Below are 24381 nucleotides of genomic sequence, written 5' to 3'. Positions count from 1 at the left end.
TACGACATCATCTGCCTTCTGTTAGGAAGCCAATACTGCATCAACACAGCCAGGTTTCCCTCGATCCCATGCCTCCTGACTTTCTGAATGAGTCCATTATGGGGAACTGATCAAACGCCTGACCATCATTAATGCCCCCACATCGACTGTTCTGATTTTTGTTTGTTTTATTTTCACTTTTTCAAATATTTCAATCTGACTCATAAAGGACAACATGCTATGTTGTCTCTCGTTAACCAGACTACGTTCCTCCAAATACTCATAAATTGCATCTTCAATAATCCTCTCCAGTAGTTTACCCACTCCCGATGTAAGACTCCCTGGTCTATAATTCCAAAAACTATCCCTATTATCTTTCGTCAACAAATGATCAACAATTTCCACCCTCCAATCATCTAGTTCTAATTTCGTGGCCAGCGAAGACATAAATATCCTGTCCAAAAGCTCAACAATATCTTTAATCGCCTTCCAAAATTACCTGGGCTATATCCCTTCCGGTATCGGGGAATCATCTAACATAATGTTTTCCAAGTTTCTATCGCATCCTCTTTTCAGCGTCGGCCTGTTCGAGTATACTGCCTTTTTTCGCTGTGTTCACATTGATCAATGTATTCAGTGAGGAGATTCACCGCCTCCTTGGACTCCAGACACAAGGTTTCCTCTTTTGCCTCTGATCTGCCCACACTCTCCAGTCTCCTCCTGTTCTTTACAGTGCAGCTCGTCAAGGATTTCTCAAATCCCCCTATCACTCTTTTAAGTCCATTTTTAAATTCATTCCTGTCTATATTATGACTTGCTATAGCCTTACCTGATCCTTTCATCCTGTTCTGTAAGTATCGTTCTTTCTTGCCTTTGACGTGTTGTCCAGTTTTCTGGTCTCCCAGGGTTATTTTACACTGTCATCCTTTCCCTGCGTCACTGAGAAAAAGCCTATACTGAACCCCGTGAACGTGCCCCCTAAACAATCCCCACATATCTGCTGCGCAATACCCCGAGTGCATCATTTCCCAATGTACGGTCCTGAGCTCCTGCCAGGTAGCACCACACATCGCTGACCCCCAATTAAACACACTCCACACTCTCTGGTCCTATACCTGGGCAAGGTAAGTGGAGGGGAGTTCTCCCTGTTGTTCTGAAATGCTGACCCGCGGAGAGATCTGTCACCTGACCCGTTTCCTTTTCTAATATTAGATTCGGTACGGAGTGTTCGCTAGTGCACCTGTCTTCTCATAGTGACGTGAATCCTTCCTGGACACTATCAAGAAATTATGCCATAATTAAAACTTTTACCCTGGGGAGATGCCAAAGAAAATTATGGATGTTTCAGTTACCCATGTAAATAACCTGGAAAATGTCCAAGTCCCGCTTCCCGATCGGTTCCTCTCTGTTCCAGTTGCAGTTTTTCTGTTAGAGGGCGGCTGTACAGAATACTCCAAATGTTTCTGCGTTCGTCTCACATTTTATTAACAAACGAACGCTCCCCGTTGTTCTCCCTTTCTGCAGTTGCGATACTATCCCTGGTTAGTCATCGCACTCCCTTTACATTATATTACACGACCCTGTCCATTTTGAAACATCTAAAACTCGGAAAGCCCTGAAGCCATCCCTGCCCTTGTAACAGTCGGGTGTCTGTGATAGGTTGGAACATACTTCAACCAATGTAATATTCACGCCAGCAGCAATGAGCGCTTGTATTGCCACCAACCTGAACTTATGATGTGGACAATCTTCCGCCAATTCTGCAATTTCCGGGCGATCAGGCACATGATTGTTTGAGTTTATGATATATTTGCCAAACCTGTTCATTGCAAAACGGCTTTATTTGAAAACTCCGCTGAATTGTCATAAGACACGGGCATTATCTACACAGATGGCCGTTTAATGTAAACACATACTTCATTCCATTCCTCAGCTCTTCTCTGAATTTCCTCTGTGTCAGTGTATAGATACAAGTATTGGTGCACATGCTGAGTGTTTTTGGAACATGAACCTAAATTGTTGTAGGATGTATACCGGGGAACTCAAATATCTGTCCTGGTAAAAATAGTTCTCCGGGTGCCATTTCAGGGTATGGGCTACAGAGGGCGTCCACAGTAATATGAAATTAGCTGAAATAGAAAACAGCAAAATCATCGATTTTCTGCGATTTTCCACCTCGGCATCTTTCTGATTGTCGCTGCTGTGCCGAAGCCTTCTGCGGACTCTATTTGCCACAACGATATGTCTTACGGTTAACCCGTTAAACACCAGGATTAAGCCGATTGGTAGAAATGGTGTTAAAATACTGAGCAGTAATTGGTATCCTCTCCACACGGGTGAAGTAGCGTATTCATATGTGTTGGTGCACCGCCACGGCGTGTTGTCAATGATGACGTAAGGTTCAATGGCAAAGTAAAACGGGACCGCTGTCCCGCAGCTCACTATAACCACGGTCAACATAACCACCGTTGCTGTTCTCTCGGTGCAGTATCGTTCCCGCAGCTTTCGGCAACATATTGCGATGAAGCGATCGAAGGTAAAACTGACCGTAAACCAAACAGAACAGTCCGTCGTTACAACCCGAAATACAAGTGTCAGAGCGCATACAGGAGTGATGAGCAGGGTTCTGGAATAAATGTAGATATTGTTGGTCTGTTCCACTAAAGCAACAACGATAACCACCATCAGATCCGCTGTTGCCATTCCAAATAGGTAACGGGTAATGCATTTGGAGAGTCCGCATTTTCCCCGAGATAGGATCACAATCGCCATTAAATTAACTGCATGAAATTTGGAAAGAAAATAGAAATATTGTCAGCTCCCTGAATGCCCCCATTCTACCGATGCTATGCAGGGTATGGTCTGTTTGGAAGTGGAAAGAGGGAATCCAGTGTGTGCGGTCTCCGTCGCTGTACTCGGGCTGGAGGACAATGACGGATGTGAGTGTCAGTGGATTGGAGACCTTCCCACAGTTTAGAGCGAGGCATCCTAGTTCCACGACTCACGGACCGGTGAGCAGTCGATCGCTCCTGTAAACAACACCATTTCCATTATTAGAGGTGAAAGAACAGACGGGATTATTTGTAGCGGTGTCAAAGTGGCATCGAGGAGATATAAAGAACGAGTTCTCATTTACTGACTTACAGAAGAACAGACCTACGTGTCGTAAATAGACTGGACCGTCATTTAAATAAGCTGCCACGTTGTTATAAGGTCGAAGTGTCTGCACTGATAGAGACTCAGACCTAGAAAAGCAGAGACCAGCATCACTTCAGAAAGCCTAGCGAGGTCAAATTATGAAACAATGTCAATATCAGCATGAACATAATTGATAAAAGAAAAATCACTTCGATCAAATTATGAAACAACGACAATAACAACACCAGCTTAATTGAGAAAAGAAGAAAACACTGCGATCGAAATATGAAAAATGAAAATAAAACTATTAGATGCCTGAATCCTCCATTCCGGAAACACGTTTCAGGCGACGGTAGCATCTGTGCTCAGTAACAGTGCGGATACCGCAGCAGAGTAACGATGGCACCATATATAAAGTAACCAGCTCCGGCATCTTACCGGGGGCACCAACCGCTACAATTGTGGGATAGAAAATGGCCGCGATGTAGTAAATCGCCGGATATCCCATATTCCGTCAGAAGCAACGTTCAATTGTACGGAGCGTTTCAGCTGCTCAGATGGACTGGTAATCGGTTTAGCAGACTTTTATTGAGGTGAGAGCAATTCCACTGAGGCAATTAGAGTGGATATCACGTCAGGGACATTAGTGACAACCATCTGCACAAACACTTATGTTAAACTATTTTACTCACTGCTCCCGTGCCATAAATTTTGCGCCTCAAGGGATATTGCAATCTATTAAATTTAAAACAAAACATGATTGGAATTTGCATGTTATTTTCCATGATACCTGGCTTCAGCTATTTAAATAGGATTTTTTTCTATATCGGTGTTACTTTTAAAGTCGGTATTCATTTTAAAGTCGACTTATTTTGTCATATTTGACGGAGCACATTCGCTTCTGAAATTGAGGGAAGGTGTTTGTTCTGACAGGTGAAATGGAGAACATTTCTTTATTAAAGGGGAACTTTCGTTCATTCTTTTCTTTCCTTCGTTCCAGTTATTCCGGGCGCTTTGAGTGTTGGAAATCACAGAGACAGCTGGCATGTGTTACAATAAAATACACTGCACATATTCCTTCAAACGCTGTAAAAGATGCACATCGATATTCCAGAGACCTGTGATCAAAAAGGGAGAGTGTCCTCGGGAAATTAGCGAGGGCTGTGGACAGTTTGAAGAACAATGTTTTCCAGCGCACACATGGGGTGTTTGGCAGGAACCTGACCACTTCCAGTGAATGACTTGACCAGCTCCATTGAATGACTTGACCACCCCATACCCGTGACGTGCGATGCAAACTATTCAACTTTAAAAATATTCTCAAATCTGCCACAATTCGACCAATATTTCGCCATCCATTCTCTGTTTAAACAAAAGTAACAAGTAAAATCTCTGACCAATCTGCAGGTTTCCAGGCGGTTCTGTTATTTGCCAAAAAATTGTATTTTTTTTCTCCTGATTTACTTTCAGGGATATTGCCTTCTGAGTGTCAGTGTAAGTATGCGCAGAACAGTTCAAGCTCATCTTCCGACACACTTCTTCCTGCTCCTGCAGTGCACCGCTCTTTGTCTATTGTTATCATCATAGCGATGAGTGGGCCTCGGCTTGTTGGAGAGAGTCTCACCACTGTGTTTCCATTATGGAACTCGTACTAATGTGCGGCCCTCGGTTGACTCAAGCAAGTATCACCTCTGCCTTAAAATTCATCCTTCCAAAGTGAATTCCATTCTTCAGTTTGTCCCCGGCTACTTTGTAAATCTACAGTCATGTCTGATCCCTGTTTTCTAATCCCGAGGTCAGCTTCCTATAGCTTCTTTCTTCCTCTTGACCAGATGTTTCACATCTCTTGTCAACCATGGTTCCTTCACCCTACCGTCCTTTCCCTGTCCGAATTGGACAAACCTGTCCAGAACCCCATGTAAATGCAGACTAAAATACCTTCACATTTCCATTGTGCATTTCCCAGAACATATCCGTTCCTTATTTATGGTTTGAAGTTCCAGCCTAATATTATCATAATTCCACTTATACAGTTAATTACATTGGGGATTGACACAGGGCTGTGGGACGAGAGAGGGTAGAGTGATGGATTTGGACCCGGACCCGGGGCTGCGGGCAGAGAGTGGGACAATGGGATGGGTATGCGGAATGACACGATGTCGTGGGGATACGGCGGGGCATTGAGATTAGAACCATAGAAGAAACAGGCCTTTTGGCCCTTCTTAGCTGTGCCGAACCATTTTTCTGAATAGTTCCACTGCCCGGCACATGGGCCATATCCCTCCAAACCCCTCTCATCCATATACCTATCCATGTTTTTCTTAAATGTCAAAAGTGAGCCCGTATTCACCACTTAATCTGGCAGCTCATTCGACACACCTACCACTCTCTGCGTGTAGAAGGCCCCCCCACAATGCTCCCTTTAAACTTTTCCCCCTTCACCCTTAACCCATGACCTCTATTTTTCCCCCTGGCCTCAGTGGGAAAAGCCTAATTGCATTCACTCTGTCTGTACCCGTCATAATTTTATGAACCTCTATCAAATCACCTCTCATTCTCCTACGCTTCAGGGAATAAAGTCCTAACCTATCCAACCTTTCTCTGTAACTCAGTTTCTCAAGTCCCGGCAACATCCTTGTAAACCTTCTCTGCACTTGTTCAACCTTATTAGTATCCTTCCCGTAATTAGGTGACCAAAACTGCACACAATACTCTAAATTCGGTCTCACCAATGTCTTATACAACCTCACCATTACATTCCAACTCTTATACTCAATACTTTGATTTATAAAGGCCAATCTATCAAAAACTCTCTTTGCAACCCTATCTACTTGTGACACCACTTTTAGGGAATTATGTATCTGTACTCTCAGATCCCTCTATTCTACTGCACTCCTCAGTGTCCTACCATCTACCTTGTATTTTCTACCTTGGTTTGACCTTCCGAAGTGCAACACCTCACACCTGTACGCATTAAACTCCATCTGCCATTTTTCAGCCCATTCCTCCAATTGGTCCAAATCCCTCTGGAAGCTTTGAAAACCTTCCTCCATGTCCACTACACCTCCACTCTTTGTATCATCAGCAGATGTGCGGATCCAATTTGCCACATTATCATCCAGATCAATGTTATAGATGACAAATAACAATGGACCCAGCACTGATCCCTGTGGCACAACACTAGTCACAGGCCTCCACTCAGTGTAGCAATCCTCCACTACCACTCTCTGACTTCTTCCATTGAGCCAATGTAATAACTCACCATGTATACCTAGCGAATCTTTCTAACTACCCTCCCATGCTGGGCCTTATCAAAGGCCTTACTGAAGTCCATGTATACAACATCCACTGCCTTCCCTGCACCCACTTTCCTGGTAACGTCTTCGAAAAACTGTAACAGATTTGTTAAACATGACCTACCACGCACAAAACCATGCTGACTTTTCTAATAAGTCTCTGTCTATCCAAATTCTTGTAGATCCTTTTAAAATCTTTTTATTAATTTTCAAATAATCATAGTAAGAAAACATCGAATACAGAGAGCTTAAGAGTACATAATTGATAGATTAAAATACAAATATAAACAATTAATAGTTCATATATGGTAGCCTCCCAAACTCATAGTAAGTTAGAAAAAATGGAAGAAAAAAATCCAAAAAAACCTAAAAAAAAATACTAACCATCATGGGTAATATAATACATCAAATATACACAGTAGTGTCAATAACTCTGCACCTCTACCCAAATAAGATATCAAAAATAAGGTTTGAGAAAGGTCAGCCTAACTCATATGAAAATGTTGAATAAATGATCTCCAGGTTTCTTGGAATTTAACTGACGGATCAAAAATGACAATTCAAATTTTTTCTAAGCTGAAGCAGGAAATTGTTTGAGAAACCACTGAAATGTGGTTGGAGGATTAATTTCTTTCCATTTCAATAAGATAGATCACCTAGCCTTTAATGTAGTAAACGCAATCATCCGCCTGGCTGCAGGGGAGAATTGACCATTGTGCGCCACTGGCAAGCCGAAGATAGCCGTAATAGTGTGAAGATGCAACTTGATATTTAAAACTGTTGAGATAACACTTTATTTTTTTAAAAAAATTCTACTTTGTAAGTATCAAATAAAATGGGTTTTAGGCAGATTATATTTATTGGACAACTGTTCAAAGGTCATAAAACTATTATCTAAAAACAGATTGTTACGGATTCAAGCAACAATAAATATATGAGTTAGGCAGGGCTTTTTATAACAAATAACACGTTTATTAAACACTGAAAACAAACCCCCCAAAAGTAAACAAATCACTAACGTAACCGGAAATCAGCTGCTGTGCGGCAGCTTAAACAGTCCTTAAGGCAATGAAGCTTAAACAGTTCTTCAAGCGATGTTGCAAAAACAGTTCTTCAATATAGTATTGCCAAAAATTCAAAATGCTCACAGTCCATTTAAGGGAGAGACTTTTTAAGACGATTTAAATTCTCTTTCACGTCGTGTTGTTTCGGTTCCCAAATCGAACTTTTTCCCACAAAGAATTTACGTAACGAAACGAAACGGCTTAAAGGCACTGACCTTTCCTTTACAACACTTTTCTCAATCCTTTCTGATATTTCACAGGGATTAATACGAGAACAGTCAACGAATTCCTTCCGAAATAAGGATCAAACAAGGTCGAACCTGTTTCACCGTCGAAATCGAATCTCCTCGATCTTTAACTCCCGAACTCCGATCTTCACTCTCCACTGATTCTCAACTAGCAGTGTTATAAAGAAACTGCTGGCAATGACCTTTTAAACATTAGGCATTAGGTAAAACTTCATCTTTCAAATAAACTGCGTCATAACATTAAATCACGCAGTGGCATGAAGTCAACATGGCAAATCCAGCCACAAACTGCCCCTCCTCACAGGGAGGGGTCCTCCTTTTATACCCTGTTAAAAAAACCTGCCACATGTCCTCTACTGGCGGGAATATGACATCACTTCACCATCACAAGACCATTACCTCAAGTCCAGTATAGCTTCAACCCCAGTCACGGGACAAGGGTACTACTGTCACGTGTCACGGGTACGTTACACCTCCCTCCAAAAAAAACATCTTTGGTCTGACAAGAACAAAAATTTCAAAAATTATTTACAAGAACGACAAATGTATAAATTTTATAACATACACAATATACAATACCATCACATAACATCTTACAACTCACAATACAGAAGGAGTGTTACAATTGTAAAAAAAAACCACTCCATAAAAAAATTACATTTTACATTCAACATCGAGATAGACAATCAACAACCACATTATCTTTACCTTTAATATGAGTTATCACAATATTGTACTCGTAACATCAAACTCCAATTTAATAATCTTCTGTTTTTGTTTTTCATCTTACTCAGAAAAACTAACGGATTATGATCAGTGTAAACAATAAGTGGTTTTTGAGTTGTACCAACATATACCTCAAAATATTCTAAAGCTAAAACAAGAGATAACAATTCCTTCTCTATTGTCGAATAGTTTCTTTGATGCTTATCAAATTTCTTAGAAAAGTAAGCAACTGGATGATCAACCTCATCACCCTCATTCCTTTGCATTAATACTGCTCCTGCAGCCTCACCACTAGCATCTACAGCTAATGAAAAAGGTTTTTCAAACTCAGGTGCCTTAAGCACAGATTGTTGACACAGCTTTGTTTTCAATTTTTCAAATGCTTCTTGACAAGGCACTATCCACACAAACTTCACATTCTTCTGCAAAAGGTTAGTTAATGGAAGGGCAACATTAGCAAAATTCTTACAAAATTTTCGATAATATCCTACCATTCCCAAGAATCTTCTGAGAGTTTTTTTTCCCCGTTCGAGTGGGAATCTCTAAAACTGCCCGAACTTTTGCCTGAACAGGAACTACCTTACCTTGACCCACAACATAACCAAGGTAAGTCACAGTGGCATGTCCAAATTCACTCTTAGCTAAATTAATATTTAAGTTAGCGTTTGAAAACCTTTCAAACAATTTCTACACCGCAATAATGTGTGCTTCCCAGGTATCATTTCCTGTCACTAAATCATCAATATAAGCATCTGTACCTTTCAATGCCTGAATCACAGAGTTAATCATTCTCTGGAAAGTACCTGGGGCATTCTTCATCCCAAATGGAAGAACATTGTATTCATATAGCCCAGATGGAGTTACAAATGCAGAAATCTCTCTACCTCTGTCCGTTAATGGAACACACCAATACCCTTTCAATAGCTCAATCTTTGTAAGGAACTTTGCTTATCCTACTTTATCTACACAATCATCTACTCTAGGAATTGAATATGCGTCTGTTTTCGTTACAGCATTCACCTTCCTATAGTCCGTACAAAACCTAATACTACCATCTGGTTTTGGCACCATAACACAGGGTGAACTCCAATTCGAGTTAGAAGGTCTAATGATATTATTCTCTAACATATATTCAATTTCTTTCTCAGCAAGTTCACATTTTTCTATGTTCATTCTATATTGGTGTTGCTTAATAGGTTTAGCATCTCCAACATCTACATCATGTGAAGCTATAGTAGTCCTTCTCGGAACATCTGGAAACAAATCCTTACATTTAAAAATTAATCCCTTCATCTGCTGTTTCTGCTCTAGCTGTAAATGTGCTAATTTCTCAACAATATTTTCCAGAATGGTTGGATTTGGTAACCTGACAGAAGCAATGTTGGATTTAGAATGAAATTCAGATGAATCATCTATTATGTTCCTAGTTAAATCAAACTCATTCTCACTAACCACAACAGTCACAGTATCAGATTGTTTCTCATAATATGGTTTTATCATATTTATATGGCAAAGTTGTGTTGACCTTCTACGATCTGGAGTTTTTATCACGTAATCCACATCACTGATTTTAAACACAATTTCATAAGGACCATGAAATCTAGCTTGTAAAGGATTCGTTTGCACTGGGAAAAGAACCAACACCTTATCTCCAGGCTTAAACATCCTCATCATAGCTTCTTTATCATACCAAATTTTCATTTTCTCCTGAGCCAATTGTAAATTTTCCTTGGCTAAGCTACAAGCTTTATGTAACCCGTCCTTAAATTTCAAAACATAGTCCAACAAATTAGTGTGTATTTCCTTACTAACCCACTGTTCTTTTAATAAAGCTAAAGGTCCACTAACTCTATGCCCAAATACAAGTTCAAATGGACTGAAACCTAAAGATTCTTGTACCGATTCCCTTACCGCAAATAAAAAAAAATATACCCTCATCCCAATCACTTTCATTTTCCACACAATATGTCCTAATCATATTCTTGAGGGTAGAATAAAACCTCTCCAAGGCACCTTGCGACTCTGGATGGTATGCAGACGAAGTGATTTGCTGAGCTCCCAATTTATAAACTATCTGTTGAATCAATCCAGACATAAAATTACTGCCTTGATCAGTTTGTATTTCCTTAGGTTATCCAAAATAAGTAAAGAATTTTATAAGAGCCTTTGACACAGTTTTAGCTGTTATATTCCTAAGTGTTACTGCCTCTGGAAACCTAGATGAAGTACACATAATAGTCAACAAGTACTGATAACCAGTTTTTGTCTTTGGTAATGGACCAACACAATCTATAATAACTTTAGAAAACGGCTCACCAAATGCTGGAATAGGTTGTAATGGAGCCACTGTTGTAACTTGATTTGGTTTACCCACAATTTGACAAGTATGACACGTTTTACAAAACATCGCCACATCTTTTCTTAGTCCAGGCCAGTAAAAATGTTTTAAAATCTTTTCCACAGTTTTCCTTACCCCTTGATGTCCACCTAAAGGCATACTATGAGCTAAAGTCAAAATCTCATTTCGGTAAACTTTAGGGACAACTACCTGGTAAACAATATTCCATTCCTCACTTGCAAGAATTGTAGGTGACCTCCACTTCCTCATCAACACTCCTTTTTCCGAGTAATATCCTACTGGCACCTTCTCAATTTCACTATCTAGTAGAGCTTGTTCTCTTAATTTTAGAATCTCAGGGTCTCTATTCTGCTCTGCTATCATCTCCTTCCGAGACAGAGATAAATCTTCATAGTCAGACTTACTCCAAGAATCTTGTTCAAACAACGAAGGTAAGAAAATCTCTGACACATCCTCAGAACTCGAATCCTGAGTTCAACAGTCATGATTAACAACCTCATTCTGCGCATCAATCTTTTTAGCCATAGCTCTAGTCACAACACTGGAAGAATCTGTGTTAGAATTCATCTCTGGTTCCTCTGACTCCATTGTCAAATGCACTTCAGGATAAACTTGTCCACCTGCCAAGTCATTACCTAACAATAAAGAAATATCCTTCACAGGTAAGCTATGCTGTAATCCTACTTTAACAAATCCTGTAACTAACCCTGACTTTAAATTTACTTTATGCAAATGTACAGGCATAAAATCACTCCCAACACCTCCTATATAATTTACCTCACCAGAATCAGACTCTTCATTAAACTTCAATACACAGTCTAACATCAGTGATTGAGAAGCTCCAGTAACCCTAAGGATTTTTATTGGCACCAGAGTAGATCCTTCATTCAAGGATACAAACCCTACAGTTATAAATGATCATATCCCTTTTTAACTTGGACAAACTCTAACAAAACCTCATTTGTGTTTATCGGACGCTGTAATTTTACAGGTGCTTCAGTATGTTGCACACAAGCATCTGGAACTGCTTCCTTCTCTTTCTTTTTCAATCTGAAATAGTTCGCTATTACATGGCCAGGTTTCTTACAATAGTTACAAATAGGACCAATCTGTCTTTCCTTCACAGGTTTTCCTTCCTCCTTACCGTTCTCATTAAATTCTGATTTAATTTCTGATTTACCTTGAGTCTCTGTGTTATTTTTCCAGTTAAAAATTCTGCCCTGAGAAAATTTATTCTTATGGATTAAAACATACTCATCAGCTAATCTTGCAGAGTCCTGCAATGTATCAGTATCCATCTCATTTAAGTAGGTCCTTACTTCAACAGGGATGCTTCTTTTAAATTCCTCCATTAAAATCAGCTCTTTCAATGTATCATAGTCCCCATTTACATTTTTAGAAGAAACCCATCTCTCAAAACACACAGCTTTATAATAGGCAAATTCCACATAAGTTTTTTTCCACAGACTCCTTCAAACTTCTGAATCTTTCTCTATACGCTTCTGGGACCAATTCGTCTGCTTTCAAAATATGCTTTTTCACAATATCATAATGAAGTGCTTGCGCAGCAGTTAAAGCTGTATAAAATTGATCTGCTTTACACTCTGTAACAACACTGACCATTTATCTTTCGGCCACTCTGAAATCTAAGCAATCGTTTCAAAATGTTGGAAATATCTTTCCACTTCTGTTTCACTAAATAGTGGGACCAATTTAATTTCTTGACTAGCAACAAACGGTTTTCTAGAACCAGAAGACTGATTACCAGACCTTAATTCCGCCATTGCATATTCAAATTCCTTCTGTTCACTTTCAGCTTCTAACCTACAACGCTCCAACTTCATTTGTTCGATTTGCAACTGCATCTGCAGATTACTTATTGGAAACGACTCTAAAATCGATTCATCAAAATCACCCGAATCCACATAGTGTGACGCGATTTTTCTCTATATTAGAGCCTTTGATGTAGTCTTCAAAATACCTTTAAGTTCCAATCTACTAGCTATCTCAGACACCTCAGTTTTCTTCCCCTTCGCTAACAACTCCGCGTCTGGCGAAGCCAGAAACTCATCAATATTCATTGTTGCCGAATACCACTCACAAGCCAATCAAACAAAAGAAACGAGTATTCCCCTTTTCCAAAACACCGATTCAAAATTTAACAAGCATTTAAACTCAAATGATTCATCTCGGACGCAGCCCCCATATTTATGTTACGGATTCAGCAACAATAAATATATGAGTGAGGCATGGGTTTTTATAACAAATAAAACATTTATTAAACACTGAAAAACAAACCCCCCAAAATAAACAAATCACTAACGTAACCGGAAATCAGCTGCTGTGCGGCAGCTTAAACAGTTCTTAAAGAAATGAAGCTTAAACAGTTCTTAAAGCGATGTTGCAAAAACAGTTCTTCAAAGTAGTATTGCAAATGTTCAAAATGCTTACAGTCCATTTAAGGGAGAGACTTTTTAAAGACGATTTAAATTCTCCTTCACGTCGTGTCGTTGCGATTCCCAGTCGAACTATACTTTTCCCACGGAGAATTTACGAAGATGGAAAATGAAACGGCTTAAAGGCACTGACCTTTCCTTTACAAAACTGTCCTCAATCCTTTCTGCTATTTCACAGGGATTAACACGGGTACAGTTAACCAATTCCTTCCCAATGAGGATCAAACAAGGTCGAACCTGTTTCACCATCGAAATCGACTTTCCTCGATCTTTTAACTCCCGAACTCCGATCTTCACTCTCCACTGATTCTCAACAAGCAGTATTATAAAGAAACTGCTGGCAATGACCTTTTAAACTTTAGGCATTAAATAAAAATCCATCTTTCAACTAAACTGCGTCATAACATTAAATCACGCAGTGGCATGAAGTCAACATGGCAAATCCAGCCACGAACTGCCCCTCCTCAGAGGGAGAGGTCCTCCTTTTGTACCCTGTAAAAAAAAACTGTCACATGACCTCTACTGGCGGGAAAATGTCGTCACTCCACCATCACAAGACCATTACCTCAAGTGCAGTATAGCTTCGACACCTGTCACGTGACAAGTACACCACTGTCACGTGTCACGGGTACGTAACACCTATCACCCCACCAGCCTCCAGGTCCAACGTATAATTCTCCGTGACTTCCGCCACCTCCAACGGGATCCCACTACCAAGCACATTTTTCCCTACCCCCGCTTCTGCTTTTCGCAGGGATCACTCCCTACGCGACTCCCTTGTCTGCTCGTCCCCCCTCCCATCCTTTCCCACCAATCTCCCTCCTGGCACTTATCCTTGTAAATGGAACAATTGCTACACCTCCCCTTACACTTCCTCCCTCATCACCATTCAGGGCCCCAGACCGTCCTTCCAGGTGAGGCGACGCTTCACCTGTGAGTCGGCTGGTGTGGTACACTGCGTCCGGTGCTCCCGGTGTGGCCTTTTATATATGGGTGAGACCCGACTCAGACTGGGAGACCGTTTCGCTGGACACCTACGCTCTGTCCGCCAGAGAAAACAGGATCTCCCAGTGGCCACACATTTTAATTCCACGTCCCATTCCCATTCTGATAAGTCTATCCATGGCTTCTCTACTGTCAAAATGAAGCCACACTCAGGTTGGAGGAAAAACAATCTTATATTCCGTCTGGGTACCCTCCGACCTGATGGCATGAACTTTGATTTCTCTAACTTCCGTTAATGCCCCTCCTCCCCTTCTTACCCCATCTCAGATTTATTTATTTATTCCCGCACATTTTTCTCTCTCTCTCTGCCCCTCTCGCAATCTCTCCTTGCTTGTCTGAATCTCCCTCTGCTGCTCCCCTCCCCCTTTCTTTCTCCCTAGGCCTCGAATCATGATCCTTTCCCTTCTCCAGCTCTGTATCCCTTTTCCCACTCACCTTTCCAGTTCTTAGCTTCACCCCTACCCCTCCTATCTTCTAACATTTCGGATTTCCCTCTGCCTCTCCTACTTTCAAATCTTACTATCGTTTCTTTCAGATAGTCCTGACGAAGGGTCTCGGACTGAAACATCGCCTGTACTTCTTCCTGTAGATGCTCCCTGGCCTGCTGCGTTCTACCAGCATCTTGTGTGTGTTGCTTGAATTTCCAGCATCAGCAGATTTCCTCATGTTTACAGTAATCCAAGTGGGGTCTGAACAGGGTCCTATATGGCTGCAATGTTATCTGTCGGCTCCTAAATTCAATGCCACGATTGATTAACGCTAATACACCTTACGCCTTCTTAACCACTGATTCAAACTGTGCAGCGTTGAGCGTCCGATGGACTCGGGCCCGGACCCCAAGATCCCTCTGACCGACCACACTGCCAAGAGTCTTACCATTAATACTATATTCTGCCATCATATATATTTGCTGCACAAATCACTCTCTCACCTAGATGGGGTCAGTTGTGCTGTGAGGATTACATTCCTTGACTTCTCTAGTGCCTTTAACACCATCCAGCCCAAGATCTTAAGGCACAAACTAACGGAGATGGGAGTAGACTCTCACATGGTGGATTGGATAGTGGACTACTTAACAGATAGACCTCAGTATGTGCGGTTGGGAGACTGTAGGTCTGACACGGTGGTCAGCAGCACAGGAGTGCCGCAGGGAACCGTACTCTCTCCGGTCCTGTTCACCCTGTACACATCAGACTTCCAATATAACTCGGAGTCCTGCCATGTGCAGAAGTTCGCTGATGACACGGCCATAGTGGGCTGTGTCAGGAATGGACAGGAGGAGGAGTATAGGAAACTGATACAGGACTTTGTGATATGGTGCAACTTAAACTACCTGCGTCTCAATATCACCAAGACCAAGGAGATGGCGGTGGACTTTAGGAGATCTAGGCCTCATATGGAGCCAGTGATCATTAATGGAGAATGTGTGGAGCAGGTTAAGACCTACAAGTATCTGGGAGTACAGTTATTCGAGAAGCTAGACTGGACTGCCAACACAGATGCCTTGTGCAGGAAGGCACAGAGTCGACTGTACTTCCTTAGAAGGTTGGCGTCATTCAATGTCTGTAGTGAGATGCTGAAAATGTTCTATAGGTCAGTTGTGGAGAGCGCCCTCTTCTTTGTGGTGGCGTGTTGGGGAGGAAGCATTAAGAAGAGGGACGCCTCACGTCTTAATAAGCTGGTAAGGAAGGCGGGCTCTGTAGTGGGCAAAGTACTGGAGAGTTTAACATCGGTAGCTGAGCGAAGGGCGCTGAGTAGGCTACGGTCAATTATGGAAAACTCTGAACATCCTCTACATAGCACCATCCAGAGACAGAGAAGCAGTTTCAGCGACAGGTTACTATCGATGCAATGCTCCTCAGACAGGATGAAGAGGTCAATACTCCCCAATGCCATTAGGCTTTACAATTCAACCGCCAGGACTTAAGAACTTTTAAAAAGCTATTATTAATGCTTTTTGAGAGAGTGATTTAGATGCATATCATATTTTTTACTGAGTTAAGTATTGTATGTAATTAGTTTTGCTACAACAAGTGTATGGGACATTGGAAAAAAAAGTTGAATTTCCCCATGGGGATGAATAAAGTATCTATCTATCTATCTATCTATCTATCTACCTACCAAAATGAACCGCTTCACATTTATCTGGATTTAATTCCATCTGCAACTTCTCAGCCCAGTTTTCCATCCTATCAATGTCTCGCTATAACCTCTGGCATCCCTCCACACTATCCACAACAACTCCAAGCTTAGTGATATCAGCAAACTTACTAACCCATCCCTCCACTTCCTCATCCAGGTCATTTATAAAAATCACGAAGAGTTGGAGTCCCAGAATAAATCCTTGAGGCACTCCACTGGCAACCTTCCTCCATACAGAATATGACCCGTCTACAACCTCCCTTTGCCTTCTGTGGGCAAGCCAGTTCTTGATCCACAAAGCAATGTCACCCTGGATCTCATGCCTCCTTACTTTCTAAATAAGCCTTGCATGGGGTACCTATCAAATGCCTTGCTGAAATCCAAATACACTACTTCTACAGCTCTTCTTTCATCAATATGTTTAGTCACGTCCTCAAAATAATTCAGTCAGGCTTGTAAGGCACGAACTGCTTTTGACAAAGTCGTGCTGACTATTCCCAATCATATTATGCCTCTCCAAATGTTCATAAATCCTGCCTCTCAGGATCATCTCCATCAACTTACCAACCACTAAGATAAGACTCACTGGTCTATAATTTCCAAGTCTATCTCTACTTCCTTTCTCGAATAAAGGAACAACATTCGCAACTCTCCAATCCTCTGGAACCTCTCCCGTCCCTAGTGATTGCCTTAGCAATCTCCTCTCTCGCCTCTTACAGTATCCTAGGGTACTTTCCATCTCCTCCGTCCCGGCGACTTATACAACTTGATGTTTTCCAAAAGCTCCAGCACATCCTTTTTCTTAATATCTACATGCTCAAGTTTTTCAATCTGCTGCAAGTCTTCACTATTATCACGAAGAGCCTTTTCCACAGTGAATACTGAAGTAAAGTATTCATTAAGTACCTGTTATTTTCTCCGTTTCCATACAAACTTTCCCACTGTCACATTTGATAGGCCCTATTCTTTCACGTCTTATCCTCCTGCTCTTCACATACTTGTAGAATGCCTTGCGGTTTTCCTTAATCCTGCCCGCCAAGGCCTTCTCATGGCCCCTTCTGGCTCTCCTAATTTGCTTCTGAAGCTGCCTCCTGTTAGCCTTATAATCTTCTAGATCTGTAGCATTAACTAGCTCGCTGAACCTTTCGTAAACTCTTCTTTTCATCTTAACCAGGTTTATTACAGCCTTTGTGCTCCACGGTTCCTGCACCCTACCATAACTTCCCTGTCTCATTGGAACGTTCCTATGCAGAACTTCACACAAATATTCCCTGAACATTTGCCACATTTCTTCCGTACATTTCCTTGAGAACAACTGTTTCCAATTTAAGCTTCCAATTTTCCTGCCTGATAGCCTAACAATTCCCCTTAGTCAAATTGAACGCTTTTCTGACTTGTCTGTTCCAATCTCTCTCCAATGCTATGGTAAAAGAGATAGAATTATGATCACTATCTCCATAATTCTCTTGCAATGAGAGATCTGACAGTTGACCAGGTTTATTTCCCAATACCAAATCAAGCACAGCCTCTCCTCTTGTAGGCTTATCTACATATTGTGTCAAGAAACCTTCCTGAGCACACCTAATAATCTCTACCCCATCTATACCCTTTGCTGTAGGGAGATACCAATCAATCTTTGGGAAATTAAAATCTCCCGACACGACAACTCTGTTATTATTACACCTTTCCAGGATCTGTTTCCCTATCTACTCCTCCTGTTTCCTGTTACTATTGAGCGGCCGATAAAAACACCCAGTAAAGTTATTGACCCCTTCCTGTTCCTAATCGCCACCCACAGAGACTCCGTAGACAATCCCTTCATGACTTCTAACTTTCCTGCAGCCGTGACACTATCTCTGATCAACAGTACCACGCCCCCACCTCTTTTGCCTCCCTCCCTGTCCTTCCTGAAACATGTAAAAACTTGAAGTAACTATTCATGTCCCTGAGCCATCCAAATCTCTGTAATGGCCACCACATCATATCCCCAAGTACTGATCCACGCTGTGAGCTCATCCGCTTTGTACATAACACTCCTTGCGTTAAAATATACATCTCAAACCTTCGGTCCCTTCTCTATCACCTACCTATCCTCCTTCACTCTCTGTCTCCTATCATTCTCTATTTGAAAGCCAGACGCCTCTTCCCCAGTTTGGCACCTGAGAACATTTTTATCACATACAAACCTTTGATTTCTGTCTATACAAGCAATTCTCGCAAGAACCTTTATCCTCCTCCACCTTACCATCTGTTCTAACACGCTGGTTCCCCTCCCCCTGCAAATCTAGTTTAAAACCCGCCAGAGCAGCACTAGCTAACCTACCCGCAAGGATATTATTCCCCTTCCAGTTCAGGTGTAAACCGTCCCGTCGGAACAGGTCCCACTTTCCCTGGAAGGAAGCCCAATTGGCCAGAATCATTAAGCCCTCCCTCCTGCTCCATCGCCTTAGCCACGTATTTAGCTGTATTATCTTCCTATTTCTAGCCTCACTAGCACGTGGCACGGGGAGCAATCCTGAGATTGCAACCCTGGATGTCCTGTCCTTCAACTTTGCACCTAACTCCCTAAACTCTCTTTGCAGGACCTCCTCCGTCTTCCTTTCCACTTCATTGGTCCCTACATGGACCACGACATCCAGCTGCTCATCCTCCCTCTTGAGAATACTGAGAACTCGATCCGTGATATCGCGGACCCTGGCACCAGGGAGGCAACAGACCATCCGAGATTCTCAATCTCTCCCACAGAACCTCTTATCTGTCCCCCTAACTATCGTATCCCCTATCACTTCTGCACTCCTCTTTTCCCTCCTTTCTTTCTGAGCTGAGTGTCTAGTCTCGGTGCCAGAAACGCGGCCACTACAACTTGTCCCTGGTAGGTCGTCCCCACCAACAGTATACAAAAAGGTGTACTTCTTGTTGATGGGAACGGTCACAGTGGTGCTTTGCTCTTCCTATCTATTCCCCTTCCCTCTCCTGAGTCATCCAGCTACCTGCCTCCTGACTTTTAGGGGTGACTATCTCTCTGAAACTCCTGCCTATTTCTGCCTCTGACGCCCGAATGATCCGAAGTTCATGCAACTCCAGCTCCAGTTCCCTAACTCGGTTTGTCAGGAGCTGTAGCTGGATGCACCTTTTGCAGGTGTAGTCATCAGGGACAACAGTGCCCGCCCTGACTTCCCATATACTGCAAACGGAGCACTCAACTGCCCTAACTGCTGCCTCCATTACCTACTCATAAGCTAATTAGATTAATTAAAGGAGCTTACCCGGCCTTTCATCACCTGCAGTGAAGCTCGTACTCAGCCTCTGCTCACTCATTCCCACTGTCACAGCGGTATATACATACAGGGGACCAGTATCTCTCAGACTCACTCTCTCAGGAGTATATAAATAAACTGACCAGTGTCTCTCAGACTCACTCTCTCAGGAGTATATAAATAAACTGACCAGTATCTCTCAGACTCGCTCTCTCAGGAGTATATAAATAAACTGACCAGTATCTCTCAGACTCACTCTCTCAGGAGTATATAAATAAACTGACCAGTATCTCTCAGACTCACTCTCTCAGGAGTATATAAATAAACTGACCAGTGTCTCTCAGACTCACTCTCTCAGGAGTATATAAATAAACTGACCAGTATCTCTCAGACTCACTCTCTCAGGAGTATATAAATAAACTGACCAGTGTCTCTCAGACTCACTCTCTCAGGAGTATATAAATAAACTGACCAGTGTCTCTCAGACTCACTCTCTCAGGAGTATATAAATAAACTGACCATTGTCTCTCAGACTCACTCTCTCAGGAGTATATAAATAAACTGACCAGTGTCTCTCAGACTCCCTCTCTCTCAGGAGTATATAAATAAACTGACCAGTGTCTCTCAGACTCACTCTCTCAGGAGTATATAAATAAACTGACCAGTGTCTCTCAGACTCCCTCTCTCTCAGGAGTATATAAATAAACTGACCAGTGTCTCTCAGACTCACTCTCTCAGGAGTATATAAATAAACTGACCAGTATCTCTCAGACTCCCTCTCTCTCAGGAGTATATAAATAAACTGACCAGTGTCTCTCAGACTCACTCTCTCAGGAGTATATAAATAAACTGACCAGTATCTCTCAGACTCACTCTCTCAGGAGTATATAAATAAACGGACCAGTATCTCTCAGACTCACTCTCTCAGGAGTATATAAATAAACTGACCAGTGTCTCTCAGACGCACTCTCTCAGGAGTATATAAATAAACTGACCAGTGTCTCTCAGACTCACTCTCTCAGGAGTATATAAATAAACTGACCAGTGTCTCTCAGTCCTGCTCTCACAGGGACATATTTATACACTCAACACGTACAAAAGCTGGATGAACAGCATGTTGGGCTGCATCCGTTGAAATGAGCAGCCAACGTTTCGGGCCGAGACCATTCATCAGGACAGATGAACGAGGGGGCAGGGGCCCTATAAAGAAGGTGGGGGTGGGTGGAAGGTGCCAGGAGAAAAGCCAATCAGAGGAAAGATCAAGAGGTGGGGGAGGGGAAGCAGGAAGGGGATAGGCAGGAGAGGTGAAGAAGGAATGTAAGGGGAAAGCACTATGGGTAGTAGAAGAAGGTAGAATCATGAGAGAAGTGATAGGCAGCTAGAAGAGGAGGCAGAGTGAAAGTGGGATGGGGGAAGGGAGAGTCAGGAGTCTCTGTACATTCTCTCAGGGTCATATCCACACACTGGCCTGTGTCTCTCACTCTCGCTCTCTCAGAGTTAAATCCATAAACTGGCCTGTGTCTCTCAGTCTCACTCTCTCAGAGCTATATCCATAAACTGGCCTGTTTCTGTCAGCCCCACTCTCTCAGGGCTACTCAATGGTTTGGAGTGTTTAACCCATGAACCACTGTGCCAAATCCATTATATTTTGTAGGATTTTCGGTTCAATTTCATTGCTGTTTCCGTAGCAAGCCGTGATGCAGCCAGTCAGCACAGTCTCTACTACACCCCAGATTTCTGAAAGAGTAGCTACAGAGATCGTGGAGGCATCACTGGTGTCCTTTGTGAACTACTCGAATCTGAAATGGTTCCTGTGGACTGGAAATTACACATGTCACGCCACTCCTTGAGAAAGGAGGGAGGCAAAAATAGGAAAGTGTCGGCCAATTAGTCTTACTTCATGGTTAGGAAAATGTTGGAGTATGAGGTATACGGATACATGATAAAATAGGGCAAAGTCTGCATAAGTTCCGTAATGGGAAACCTGTTGCAAATTTGAGGATATAACAATCAGCATCAACAAAGGAGGTCAGTGGATTTAGTTTACTTGGTTTTTCAGAGGGTATTTGAGAAGGTGCTGCACATGAGGCTACTTAATGAGATAAGGGCTGGTTGATTTTCAGGAAAGATGATACCATGGAGAGTTTACAAAAATAAATTTAGTCTGTAATTAACTCTGGTGGCCCCATCAGAGGAAAGACATCGAGGCTTTGCAGAAGATACAGCCGGTGCTAACCAGGATGCTTCCTGGAATAGAGAGCATGCACTATAATGAGAATTTGGACATACTGGAGTTGTCGTCTCTGGAGCGGGAGAGGCTAAGAGTAGATCTGCTGAATTTTATACAATTTATGAGAGACATGGATCTACCAGACAGACAGTATTTTCCCCACGGTTGAAATGTCAAATAATAGAGGGCACATTTTAAAGGTGAGATGGGGTAATTCCAAAGGACATGTGAGGTGCAGGGTTTATTCTTTTTTTACACAGACTGCTGGTGTGGGGTGGTGGTAGAGGCAGATTCATTGGGAAGGTTTAAGAGATGTTAAAATAGCCAAGGTTACGGTGTGGAAAAAGATTTCAGGGATAATTTATTTTTACAAAAAGAGGCGTGTGTCTGAAAGCACTGCTGAGGGTGGTGATTGAGGCAGATACATTCAAGACATTTAAGGGACAGTCAGATAGGGAAAGGGATGGCACAAAAAGCAGGGTTATAGGCTGTGCTGTGGTTAAGAATTGGACAGAGCTTGGGAGAGCGGGGGCAGACGGGAAGAAAGCATGGGATCAGCTTGGGTGCTTTAGGGGTTACGAGATCCTGGGTAGCAAACCTCCCTCCGCCTCAGCTGTGCCTCTGCGAGAAGCTCTGGATCGCTGTGGGTGATGGGGTTCCCGAGCAACCTCAAATCAAGTCCTACACCAAGACAGAAAGTTATGGCGATGTATTGATTTTATGATGACAAATGTAAATTAAACAATGTGTAACCTGCTAACTTGCGGGAATAACTAAGCTGTTCCTGATTCACTCAGAGTCAGATACAATTAACTGCCAGGTGACAACGAGTGACCGGTTGAATAATCAGTCCCATTTCTCACCGTCACTCTGCATCGGGGAACCGATGATTATAAAATCACACTTCAGGGCCGTGTCCGGGATGGCTGCAGATTGAGGGTCACTACCAGGGTATTTGTCGATTTAACATGATTATATTGGCCAGACTGCTGAATGTACTGTCCTCAGCAAAGAGAAAAAAGTATTCTCTCCCAGTATATTCCCACCTCAGGACACTGGTGTCCCAGACTGAGTCCCACCTCCTGGCTCTTTCCGTCTGTGTAATTCCCCAAGACCTCATTAAATGAGCACCCAGGACATCCAGCAGAAACAGAGCCGCTGGTCAGAAAGGGGAAATGCATGTCTATGCAAACTCCTCCGACGTCAAAGAGTGCTTGGTTTGAGAAGAGAGCCGTTCGAACCACTGGGAATTAAAACTGGAGCGTTGTCATCAAACGGGAGGGCAGGGAATCGGTCAAAATGTCCCCATCCCACGGGCGGGGATGTTCACACATTCAGATGTTCACAGGTTCACTCTCAGTCCGGGTTTGGGTTCCTGCAGAGATCTCAGTTCCTTCCCCCCGGTCTCACTGAACCGATTCCCCCACAGCCTGAAAAAGATGAGAAAATATAGATGAAATGAACAGATTACACAACAGTGTCAGTAACAGGGGACCTGGGTTAATGTTTCAAAAACGCTGACAAACAAATATCACCGGCGAACCCACAGATCCGCTGATATTTTATCACCGTGAACATTAACAGGAACACTCACTCGATAGAGACCAGACTTGGGACCTTCAGTATGAGGCCACGGAGAGCAGGGATAGATCGGTCCGTGAGCGAGTTTGATCTCAGGTCCAGCTCCGTTAGTGATCGGTTTGTACTGAGAGCGGAGGCGAGATCTTTGGCACCAGAATCTGTGAGACCGACATCCCACAGCCTGGAGATGAGAGAGAGTGAGGGTGAAGGACACAGAGAGACAGGAGATGGTACAAATCCCCAGTGTTTATCAGTAACACAATTACTGATCACATTAATGTTCAGTGTCAGACACCCAGTGACTGTAAGCACAATCTCCCACAGTCTGGTACTTACCACAGTTTCTGTATTTTACACACCGGGTTCGTCAGAGCCGCAGACACCAGTTTCACTCCTGAATCTCCCAGTTTATTAACACTCAGGTTCAGCTCTATCAGTGTTCGGTTTGCACTGAGAGCAGAGGCAAGATCCTCAGCACCAGAATCTGTGAGACCGACATCATTCAGCCTTGGAATGAGAGAGAGAGTGTGAAAGACATACAGACAGGAGACATTGGAAATTACTAGTGTTTATCAGTAACACAATTACTGTTCAGCTTGATGTCCAATGTCTGATACCCAGTGACTGCAAACACAATCTCCCACAGTCTGGTACTTACCGCAGTTTCTGTATTTTACACTCCGGGTTCCTCAGAGCCGCAGACACCAGTTTCACTCCTGTATCTCCCAGGTCATTCCCCCCAAGTCTAAACACGAAGAGACAAACTAATGAACAAAGAGATTGAAACCGTGGGTCTGAGGGAATATCTCTCACTCAGATATTTCAGAAAACATGAAACCCTTCAGTAATTAACTAATCGGAATTCTCATCACTGTCAAATGTCACTATCAAATGTCAGTA

At 42.5% G+C, this 24381-nt stretch overlaps 2 protein-coding genes across 2 annotated transcripts in view; one reads left to right on the top strand and one right to left on the bottom strand.

The window, feature by feature from the left end:
- Positions 1 to 24381, top strand: part of LOC140721365 (uncharacterized) — a 310112-nt gene that overhangs the window by 170611 nt on the left and 115120 nt on the right. The gene's annotated exons all lie outside the window — the stretch shown is intronic.
- The window catches only part of LOC140721385 (NACHT, LRR and PYD domains-containing protein 3-like), a 49444-nt gene continuing 47657 nt past the window's right edge, over positions 22595 to 24381 (bottom strand). Inside the window, exons 10-13 of the mRNA XM_073036228.1 lie at positions 24140 to 24226; positions 23818 to 23988; positions 23495 to 23662; positions 22595 to 23330 (exon numbers count right to left, since the gene is read on the bottom strand). Of these exons, the coding sequence (XP_072892329.1) occupies positions 23243 to 23330; positions 23495 to 23662; positions 23818 to 23988; positions 24140 to 24226 (514 nt within the window). The 3' untranslated portion in view covers positions 22595 to 23242. The remainder of the gene's footprint in view (positions 23331 to 23494; positions 23663 to 23817; positions 23989 to 24139; positions 24227 to 24381) is intronic.

The sequence above is a fragment of the Hemitrygon akajei genome, unplaced genomic scaffold, assembly GCF_048418815.1.
Source record: "Hemitrygon akajei unplaced genomic scaffold, sHemAka1.3 Scf000054, whole genome shotgun sequence".
Taxonomy (NCBI): Eukaryota; Metazoa; Chordata; class Chondrichthyes; order Myliobatiformes; family Dasyatidae; genus Hemitrygon; species Hemitrygon akajei.
The sequence above is the reverse complement of the archived record's forward strand: the minus strand, read 5'-3'. Positions and strand labels throughout refer to the sequence as shown.